Source organism: Bombus impatiens, unplaced genomic scaffold, assembly GCF_000188095.3.
Source record: "Bombus impatiens unplaced genomic scaffold, BIMP_2.2 scf_0166, whole genome shotgun sequence".
In the NCBI taxonomy this organism is placed as follows: domain Eukaryota; kingdom Metazoa; phylum Arthropoda; class Insecta; order Hymenoptera; family Apidae; genus Bombus; species Bombus impatiens.
This window is the reverse complement of record NT_176585.1, coordinates 991,010-1,002,237: the sequence shown is the minus strand read 5'-3', so window position 1 is coordinate 1,002,237 and position 11,228 is coordinate 991,010. Positions and strand designations below refer to the sequence as shown.

Sequence of the window (11,228 nt, the reverse complement as noted above, 5' to 3'; positions counted from 1 at the left end):
GCAGTCGTCCAAGACACAAGCTACCGAATCCTCTTAATTTCCACGGTTGGCTTTTTAAGATCGAGATTACCAATGGATTGACAGAAGGTGAGACAGGTGACTTCTTTCTTTTGCCTTTTTTCTTTTTTTGTTTTTTGATGTTTTTCAAATGGAAGTTTTTCAGCGGACAGAACAAAACAAGACACGTCCTTTTTTCTCGTTTCTCTTTTATTACTTCCGCAACAATTTATTTGAAGCATACAAACGGTACAAACTGTATTGTTGTCACTTTGAGTATAAATTAAATTAAGTTACGCGGATATGATGTGCGTACGAGGAAGATGGTAGAATGAGAGAAAGAGGGTAAGACGAGAGAGAAGAACAGACAAAATGATTTTTTTTTCTCCTTTTCTTTTTTCATTCTTCAAGCTAAACTCCGTAAATTGGCCGACGTCCAAGAGTTTCATTTCGGTTCCATCGTCGATTCGTCTCGGCCACAGACGTATTCGCATCGAAGCCATACATTGAAATGGAATACGAAATTTCCAACCCAATCGTTTCAATATATTATCTCTCGAAAGAAAGATCGAAGCTTCCATGGTCTTTGTGTCAAAGGGCTTCCCCGTAAGATGATTAGCTCAGCACAACACAGCTACATGTTAATTTCTAACGCAAGCAAGCAGTTAACGCGACGTCTCATTCATTCATCGTCGAAGCGTGCTTTTCGTTCTTTCCACGCGATATTCGTCGACCTTTGGAAACCCTTCTGATCAAAAGTACGGACCACAGTGTTGCTCGTCCTAATTATACGACCAAAAATCCAAAGTACCATGAAAAATACCGTTTAGAATACCGAATTTCTTTTCTTAAAATAGCCCTCCTTTGCGATCGTTCGACGTCCTTGGTCGACGAATCACAGAAGAAATAAGAGAGAACACAACGAAACGAAACGAAATCAGAACACTTGAACGCGGTGATTCTCGCGATCGCATACGACGATGTTACCGGTCGATGTGACAGCAACACCCTCTAGACCCTTGAATTCACCGTCACCGCTGCCCCATCCGCCGAAAGACTTGAGGAACGCCCCCTCTGGGCTGAATATTTGTATCCGGTTGTTACCGGAGTCGGCGACGACGATGTAGCCCTGATCGTCAACAGCGACACCCCTTGGGAACTTGAACTGACCTTCGTCGGAACCTTCGGATCCGAAGGAGGTCAGCACGTGGCCGTTCACGTCGAATATCTGGATACGATGATTGTTGCCGTCGCTGACGATCACGCGGTTCGTGTTGCTCACCGCGATATAGTGAGGATGTTCCAATTGGCCACGTCCGCTTCCGCAGGAACCGAATTTGCCCACGAACGTACCGTCTGACTGAAATACCTGCGAAAACATATACTGTTACAGCGATTGTACAAATGATACAATTCAGCATACAGACGCTTTCGTTACACAGAGATTATTTGCTTTATATTAGAAATTTGATTATAGTTTCTGGATTATTTTTTCCTACACGACACGCTACCACAAGATATCTTGCACACACCAATTAGCGGATAATCGACCTTTGTACACAAACCTACGAGGTTGGAAATCGCAAAGGGTATCAGTCGAGGGATTACGTGTTTAGTATTCTCGCTGTAAAATAACTCACGTTTCGTCCATTGTTGAACGCCGTGTGTCTCAAGTAAGCATCATTTTCCCTTCGTACTAATGCTTTTTTTTTTAATTTTTTTTATAGAAGAACTGTGATCGTTCACCCGTAGCTGCTCTCACGTTTCTCATTTCCATGAGTTCGGGGGGTTCAAACAGAGAATTACTCGAAATTAATGTTTTTTTATTTCAGAAAAAATCTTTTTTTTTTGAAGGCTTTTTATTCAGGATTAACTATACAAAGTCTAGGTACACATAGTGAGGGCTTGAAAAGGGTTAATGAACACTGAAACTAACATCATATTTGTATCATTATCGTATGTTCACAATACAATATAGGTAAAGAAGTCTCACATAGTGTGATATCTTTCAGGGTCTCGTGTATGTTGTCGCATTGACGCTGCCGTTTTAGGCCTTGCACTTTTCTCATACGATTCTCCGAACAGTTTATAACAGAAAGAAAAATAAATAACAAAATCGCGAACACACGTACCTGTACGCGATGGTTCTCTTTATCGCACACATAAATAAATCCAAGAACATCCGTGGTGATTCCCCAAGGATAATTAAACCGACCATCGGCGGTCCCTTGGGATCCAAAAGCTCTCAGAAAACGACCGGAAGGATCGAGAACTTGAATTCTGTGGTTGTAACGATCCGCGATGATATATTGTCCGATCCTGTTAACCGCCACCCCGGCGAGGCAATCGAATTCACCCTCGCCACTGCCATATGTTCCGAACTCCTTCATGAAGTTCCCATTACCGTCGAATACCTGTAAATTTCAACGCCATATTTCAATACATCGATCAATCTTCCTTCGTTTTTATATCGTCAGAAAGCTTTCGCTGGCATTGACGATGACGTTGTTTTAAAGAACAGTACGTGTTATTAGATCGCGTAATAAATTTTATTCGCCCTTTGATTTGGTCGTTTTGAAGAACATGTACTTTACGAATTTATCACGGAATATGAGAAATCTCTAAGGTATTTTTGAGGATGAATTACTTGAACACGATGGTTAGAGCTGTCGGCTACGACGATGGAATTGTCAGGGCCAACCGCGAGGCCTCTCGGCCAGGTAAAGCATCCGGCTTCGCTCCCCCGCATCCCGAACTTGAACAGCTGCCGCCGCTTCAGCAAGTAGTGACTCCTCCGGCCATTGCTGTCAAATTCCAACAACCATTTCCTTATATGAAAATTTCATATTGCTTATTCACATGTGTTTAAACAAGCCTGTCACGAACCAAACCGGTCAACTTTGCATTTTGTTGCAATTTTTCAGTTTCGTTATATAAGTACTGCATTAGAATTGAAAAGATAACTAGCGGATTGGCACAGGGGTAAAGAATGTGCTAACTCTCTATCGTTCTCCCTTACGCGTTTCTATATTGTTTTATTTGAATATGTGACACTTTTGGCCAATACGCGTGTTTATTTTCATATATGTCGGATCTGTTCGAAATGACTGGATCGAACCCGCATTCCTTACGTTGGTCTTCCTCTCAGCTGCAAAGTAAACGCGATTAACGTTCCGTTCTCAAGGAACGATCGATTTAATTTTATTTATTTATTGAAGAAGTAAATTTATTGAAGAAGTAAATTTAAAAATAATATTTGCAACATGATCACTTGTTTTATCTTTCAATTTACCAAGTTGATCAATGTGGCTTGTGACAGGCTCAAATGATAAATAGACTCACCTAGTGGAGGAACCTGCTGCCGCGGGTATAACGGGAGCTGCTGTAGGGGACGTGGGGGAGCCTGACGGGTTTTTTTGATCGTCGTCAGAAGATTCGAAGGATGTTTGACCACCGTGCCTCAAAGGTAGTCCCAGCGATAATCTCCTCGAGGTAGTGCTTCCACTGCAAATAAAATTAAAAGAACAGCTCTTTCGTGTCTTGAGAAAGGGAAATTCCTTTATCATTGATCGAAGCAATTTAATCGTTTCAGCCTCTGTAGGCAATCTGAATCGTTTATGCCGCGAGTATGAAACTTCATTAGCACATTTGTATCTTCCCAGAAAAATTTTTCGAACGTTTGATTTAAAAGCTGATGGCATTGAGTTGTTCGGAAAATTCGTAACGAAACTTGAAAGAATCAAAGGTAATTCATTTCCATACAGAATCAATTTCACCGAATAGTACATAACATATTAATTTATCAAATACTTTCACCAATTTCTCTTTGAAAATCTGTTCGTTTTTTTTTTATCAAAAAAGCTACGAGCTCTTCAATCAACCTAATATAACATAATAATTCATTTTTACGACACGTTTCAATGTGTTTCAATTCCATATTTCACTATTCCAATACATTTTTACAAAGATCGCAAAAGCTTTATATGCTTTTTGACAAGCTAGAACAGTAAAAATATTAGATACGAACATAAACAACCCGGTTTGACCACAAAAGCCGTGAAAACACTCAACGTTAGTACCGTACCTCGATGATGGAATCGTCGAGGCGGAGGACGAGGGCTCCTTGTCTTTGGTGGTGCGATTCCCGTATTTGTTCTTCAAGTATCGTGCCCACGAACTCAAAGCTGCGCCATCCTTCTCTGTGCCAACCCTATCACGCTCCGGACTCGGTTCTCTCGACTTTAAGGCGTGAGTACTCCGACTTCTGGCCAGTTCAGATCCGGCTCCGTACTTGGCAGCCAAGTAAGCGTTCGGCGACTGGGTCGTCGGAGAGGGTGGCTCTTCGTCGAGGTCGAGGTCATCTCCGCCGAAGTTGTGCGAGCTTCTGGACCGAGCCAGCCGTTGTCTTCTCTCTTTCAACGCGGCGTACCGTGACCTCGTCGACAACGGCGAATCGACCTCCGTGTCCGCGTCTCGTTCGCGTTCTCTCTCCCGTTCTCTTTCCCTTTCGCGTTCTCGTTCGCGTTCTCGTTCTCTTTCGCGCTCCCGTTCTCGTTCCCGGCTCGCCATCATCGCCGCCTGGCTTCTGCTCTTGTTCAGGAACCTGAAACATTGCGGAACGAAGGTTGGCTCGTTCAGATCGAACTTGTTAATCGAGAAGCCTGTTGTTACTCGGTGGATTAAAATGGGGCAAAACATCGATTGGCCATCGATAAGTGTCTATGTCAAAGGTTATCGATCCATTGGGAACATATACAGTGGCTCGCGATAGTATTCGAACACCTGCAGAAATCTCTTGTGAATGACAGTGACAGAAGTACTTTCGTACAGTAAGGAACGTTTCCTGTATTGTTAAATATATCCAAGTATGTGTAACTGTACAGTGTGCAGAGACACGTGTAACGTGAAATGGACGTAAACTACAGGTAGTTAGATTTATCAGTTTAAAGTTTCTCACTGTATACTATTATGTTGTAGAAAACATTTGGAAATTTCAAAGTCGCTTGGTTATGATTATGATTATGAGTATGATTATATTGGTAGGGTTTGAAACTAATCCGAAAATGTACATAGAAGCTGCAACATAGTTGTAATAATGTGAGCATATGTAGGTCCAAAACGCAGAAGTTTCCCGATATTCTACGTTTTTACTGATTTTTAATTCCTCTGTTAACAATTGTCAAAATTTTGACGTAAGATACTTATGCGACGTAATGATATCCTTCGAGGAAAATGTAAAATACGAAACGACATTATTTACAAAACTCACGAACCTCATAATTTTTTACTGAATCCCTGTATGTTCGTAGCAAATATCTTGCAACTTCTATTTACATTTTTACATTGGTTTCAAATATGACAAATACAATCGTGACACTCGCGTGTCATTGCAGTGGAAGTGAAATTTCAAAATGTTCCATACAACATATAGAGTGTGTACATAAAAGTTTGCTACGCTAAATGTTCAAATACTTTCGTGAGCCACCGTACGAGTTACAAGCGACCGATTCCGTACTTCGTCCAGTTCACGGATATTCGCGCAGACATCAACAGCTTCTTTGGTTATTTGAAGAGCAGAAAACTGAAGCTTGAGTCGTCCAAGTGTTGGAGCTGTTAACTTGCAGTTATAGCTATATATTTAGTAACACGTACGTCAGAATGAAATATGTTTGATGGATGATGCAGTTCGTGACGTGTTTCGTCCCTTGGAACCGAGTGTCGCGATCTCGAAGCGATAGTTTCGCATTCTGCCAGCTTATCTTCTAATCATGCTGGTATTCATTGATAACCATACGTACGTCCTATTCTCGTGATATATCGCGTTACATTTTCTCACTATTATATCAGTCCAAGTGTTAGTTACCATTCTATCGTGGGATCCATGGCAATTAGTCACAACGTGGTATAAATCTGACGTGTAATCAGCCGTGTATCCATGGTGTACAGAGTAGTGAAAACGGATGCATATCTGCTGTGTTATATATCAATCTGTAGCACGCTATTTGATATGTCAGTTCTTTATCATATCCCTCATAAATTGTGTAAAGTGACGAGTAAACAAGAACCATGTATCGTCGGAAGCAATTTTATTCCGGAGGAAGTAGACCTTTTCCTTTCAATTATCGATTTCCTTTTTCTTTTCTTTTTTTTTTTTTGATCATCCGATAAAATTCGCCGTTACATTCCAATTCGAGATCAAACGATTAATTCGCGTGTTTTTAGCAGTAACAGAATGAAAGAGTCGAGCTACGAGTGCCGAATGCGTGCAACAAGGAATTTCTAATTTCCTGTTAATTGGATACTCGTTCGTTGCATCTGCTATTTTAATTTATAGAAGCATTTATTTTCCATTTGAATTATTTTTCATCTAACACGTGTTTCTCCGAGACACGTTCTTTTTCGATCAGCTCTTGGCCACGATAAACATTCCTCTTTTGATATATACGTGGTAAATATGTATGACAGAGAAGTTACCGCAAACAGTAATCGTAAAATTTTAAGACCACTTCTAACCTACATTTTTCTGCTTTCCTCGTGCAAACTTTGAACAGCGCCGATGTTTCAGTCGCCATCGAATTTTCGAACGTTCTGGTTCATCGTGTTTTCGGGCCAGAGAAAATGTTTCAACCAGCTCGTAACGTTCAAACACCTTAAACGCTACATCTCGGTGGTTCGGCAGTTTCCACGACGTTTTTTTTTTGTACCGTTCGCTTTAAAATCTCGAGATGATTCTCGAGCTACCGCGTTTAGTGAACGCCAAACGCTAAAACGTATTGGAATAACATCCGTGTTTCCAGTCAAGTAGACTACAGACCGATATAGATCCACTGACTATCCGAGCTGTAGGATATTTAAAGTAACAAACGGGTTATATTTAAACCCTTTACGGCATACCTCTGCACTTTCCGTATCGTGCATAATGCGGTCACATTAGTTTCTTACGTAATATTTCGCGTGTTCTCGCGTTGACATTCGTGAATTTCGAATTCGATGTTACTTAATGGTCCATAAAGTTCATCGTTATTAGGCAAGCTCGAAAGGAAATCACTTAACCGCTTTGTAACCGCGAACGAGATATCGCACGATGAAATATTATTCATGTAGCGTCAAGGATGAAATATCTCACGCGTCTGTTTTTTCAATATTTATAGATAAAATCAAGTGAGCCTTTTTTTCCTACACGTATAACACGCCCTTCATTCAACGTTGCACATTTATTCATATTTCGTGAACAAATATTTTTATCAAAATATCGAAAATATTTTCCGTGACAGAGAATCAGGTTCATAAAAAAAAATTCAGAATATCGTTCTCCTACCAGAGTGTGATAAATACCATAGTTGTGAAAAGCTGCCACCTATCCGTCCAAGACGTTGATTCATCGATTTCTAATTTACAACTTAATAAAATTTTTAATCATTTTTCATCGTTACACGAACGACGCTATATCGCGAGATATCTGGCGCGTGATTGCAAACAGGTTAATCAGATTCGAAGAAGCGGTATCAGGTCCAAATTGTCGTTGTTAAATTATTAAAACCTTGATTAATCTATCTACGTTGCAAACGATAGCTTCGCTTGTTCGATAATTTGATTGGAACAAGCCTTGTATCGTTTTTTAAACCATCCAATACTAAGTTTTTCAATGTCGACAACGAACATGTATGATACCTTGATCGTAGCCTCTTACACGTGGATCGATTTTTACCTTCTCCTCGGAACTACATTTTCGTCGAGTAAGCTGTAAATTCGTGGTATGAGCGTGCGTGCATCTTGATGTGGTGCAACAGAGTTCGAGGGAGGTCTTAAATATAAAGGAAAGCTGAGCGCCTTCGTGGAAATTTCTCGCTAGGGGTTGGGGGCGGGGGATGGTGCGTGTAGACGAGTAACGAGAGGATTTCACATGATTCTGAGACGAGAACGTTCAATCTGTTAGTGCAATAAATAAAGATGCATTTTTCTTCTTCTTTTTTTATTCTCTACGCTTGTTACGTATTTTCTGAAGGAATGACAACAAAGTATACGAATAAGAAGAACGAACGACAAAGATACTTGGGAAACTGAGGTGACAAGAAACGATAAATACAATTTTATGAAAAAACAAGCAACAGAGACGCGTGAAAGATACGAGTAATAACAACGAACAGACAGTATAGAGATTTGCAGGCGGGATACGACATTTCTCTGTTTCGTTGTTCTGTTATATGCTTATCTAAACTGAGGACATGTTGACAGGGAAATAAATAATACGAGTTATCACAAAGAAATGCAGTTTATTTACCACACCAACAAACTGACGCAAGTCTATTCACTAGGAAAAAGAGTACAAAAAGTTTCAATGATATGAAAATGATCACGGGTTAACGGGAATGGCTTGTCACGCGTTAGGCTATGGTTACAGTGGATGCGTAGTCGGACGAATTGACGTTCCGACGAATTCGACACGTTAAATATGTATCAAATATATACAATGCACAGATTTTTATGGATATGTGCGTCGCAGTCGTTAGATGTTTCGTTCGTGAGAAAGCCAGTTCGTTGGAATACGTAACCACTGTAATCGTAATAGTCTTACGCGTCACATTTCGTCTCGCGACATGCCATTAGCGCGGCCGTGTTCTCAATGGGAACGATTTCAAAAGCGTTTATTTCAGCGTGGACTTAAGCTGCACTGTAGGAGGACGGTTTCTTTAACTGCGCTGAACTACGCTTAGTTTTTGCCGACTAGAGCGGTGTTTCTTAATTTTTCTTCCGCGTCTACGAAGCTACGTTTATTGAGCAATGCGGGGATTAATAGTCGCGGGTGATCAACGTAGGAACAAAAAGTTACACTTACGATCGTACGTACGATTATCACAATATATAAAATGCAAGTTTTTTTACCATACAATAAATACTCGATTGAGGTCTAATCGGTTATATTATGCATACTCTGTTCGTTCGTTTTTTATTTCGAATGTCTGTGATCCGACGTGAATGAATGGTCGATGATATCGATTGAAAGACGTTAGAAGACGCCAGATCCCGGGCAGCAGTTTCGCGAAAAGAGGCGACAAATAGCCAGCGTTCGAGTTCAGACGAAACACAGGTAAACGAATGGTTCGCCGAGCAAGAGTCCGAGGAATTCCATTCTTTCTACGTTCGACATCTTCCTTTGCGATCTCTGTTTCTCTTTTACGGTTTAAAACAAACGTTCCACGAGGCCGGCGTTCCTTCCTGCCGCGAAGGAAACACGAAGAACGAGAGGGAATCGAAGCGAACGAACGCAAGGATAAAAATAACGAACGAAGAAACTGCTGCGTCGTATCTTGCAATCGAGACAGTCTCGTCTGTATCCGTGAGAGTAGTCTTTGCAGTCTTTTACTACTAACACCGACGAACAACGACAAAAAGAAGGCGTGAACGTAAATACGGTGAGAAATGGGCAAAGAGGTGTATAGTAGACAGGTTACAGGAACAGATTGATTAGAACGCTGTAACACAGTACGGACACACAGAAAACGGTGGTTACCATTTGCATCGGTATAGTGATATCGACACCAGGCGTGTCCTCGTGCTCGTTGCAAGTCTCGGTCTCTTTGGATTGGGTAGCGTTCGCGACTAATGCACCGTTCTCAATGTTAGATCTCGCTACGAGGTCGGTCGTTTGGGAACGAATCGTGCTCGTCTCGTCCATGCTTCCGCCCTCGATATTTTTCCCCGTAGACGAGTTGTTCACCTTGTTTAGGATCACCCAACCGTTCTCGTCGACGCTGTCGGCCACGATCGAATCTTTGCCACTTTCAGATTTTTTCTCGTTCACCGTGGTCGACGTCGGTGTTGACGCGTCATCGTCATTCATTCTCTCATCCTCGATACTCGCTACATTCTTCGACGCCTCTGTCGTATCGGTCTCAGTTCGGATCGTAGAATTTTCCACGGGTGAAGTGGCTCTGTCAGATTCAGTCTCGGATTCGTCCGACACTAGCCAACCGTTCTTGCCAATGCTACTTTGTCTATACGCTCGACTTCTCGATAAACTTTCAGACGATTCGGATACGTTTAACGCGTTCTCGTTTTCAGTCCTTTCGTTATCCTCCTTGTCGATCGTATCGCTATCCAGAACGTTACTTTTCTCGTCGTTCGAGGATGATTCATTGTCGGTGTTTTCGTTGTTTATGCCCGAGTCATTGCGATCCATCGACTTGAAACCTTTCGTGATTCTCCGAGGTTTTTCTGCCTGCAGATCCTGATCAGTAATCACCCATCCGTTGTCGTCGAACAATTCCTCGATACTTTTGTCATCGAGTATCGAGGAGCTTCGCCGCTTCGTGCTTCTATCGTCGTATCGTTCCAGAACGGTGTAACTATTTTCGGAATGAGAGTTGGACGGTACGCTTAATACGGTAGTCTGGTCGTCGGTCTCCGAACTGTTCGATTCATCCTCACTGTTGGTATCGTTCAGGTGTTGGATATCCGAGGCTCGACCTTGCTCCGGGTTTTCAGTCTTTTTATTCATTATGTTACTATTCTCGTCTCTGGATTCTTTGTCCTCTTCCTCGTCTCTTTCAGAGTCGCTGTCAGTGGCGCTCTCCGTGCTGCTCTCGGATTCGCTCTCCGAACTCGATTCCACGTTGTTGGATTTATCGCTCGATCCATTCGCGTATTTCCTTCCGTCACCGTTGATGGCCGTCTCTCGCGAGGTTTCCAGAGATCCATTGGAACTCGCAGTCTTATCTGGCTGGTATCCATTATCTCGAATTGTAGCTGGTTGAACGAGCGACGCTCGTCGGTCGGTCCAAGCGGATAACGAAGAGTTCACGTCGTTCCCCGAACGACCTTCCATTAACGCGTCTTCGTTGACCTCGCTGCGGTTCTCTACTCGACTATCGTTACCGTTACCTTCGAGACTTTTGAATCTAGTGGCGGAGGAGGAGGAGGATGAGGTGATCGTTTCGTCGGTGTCCGTACTATCGTCCGGTATATAGGTTCGTTTGTTCGACTGCGGTTTAACCATCGATCCGTCTGCACCGACAATATCGTAATCCGCGTTCTTAGCCGCGATTTCGTAATCCTCGACACGATCGGTGTTTGACGGTTCATCGTGTTCGTCACTAAACGTCCTAAAACGATTACGGTCGTGGGGGTTATTGGAATTAGAACTGGCCTGATGATTCTGACCGTGATCTACGTGTGCTACGAACCTGCTGGTGTAGCCGGCCGGCGTTGTCGCGGCGCCGCCCGTCGGCGTC

At 42.3% G+C, this 11,228-nt stretch overlaps 1 protein-coding gene across 11 annotated transcripts in view; it reads right to left on the bottom strand.

Moving 5' to 3' along the window:
- Nucleotides 1-196: 196 nt before the first annotated feature.
- LOC100746052 (RING finger protein nhl-1) overlaps nucleotides 197-11,228 on the bottom strand; it is a 58,133-nt gene continuing 47,101 nt past the window's right edge. For 5 of the 11 annotated variants that reach the window (XR_004461251.1, XR_001102108.3, XR_004461252.1 and 2 more), the window contains 4 exons: nucleotides 11,181-11,228; nucleotides 9,509-11,099; nucleotides 4,082-4,600; nucleotides 3,417-3,501 (listed from right to left, as the gene is read on the bottom strand). Coding sequence is in view for 5 of the 11 variants with exons in the window: in XM_024365975.2 (XP_024221743.1) it covers nucleotides 9,446-11,099; nucleotides 11,181-11,228 (1,702 nt within the window). In the remaining 6 variants the exon portion in view is untranslated. Of the gene's footprint in view, nucleotides 1,367-2,129; nucleotides 2,412-2,644; nucleotides 2,826-3,339; nucleotides 3,502-4,081; nucleotides 4,601-8,755; nucleotides 11,100-11,180 lie in introns of those variants that run through there. The other 6 variants (XM_033319557.1, XM_012382723.3, XM_012382724.3 and 3 more) reach the window with 6 other exon arrangements.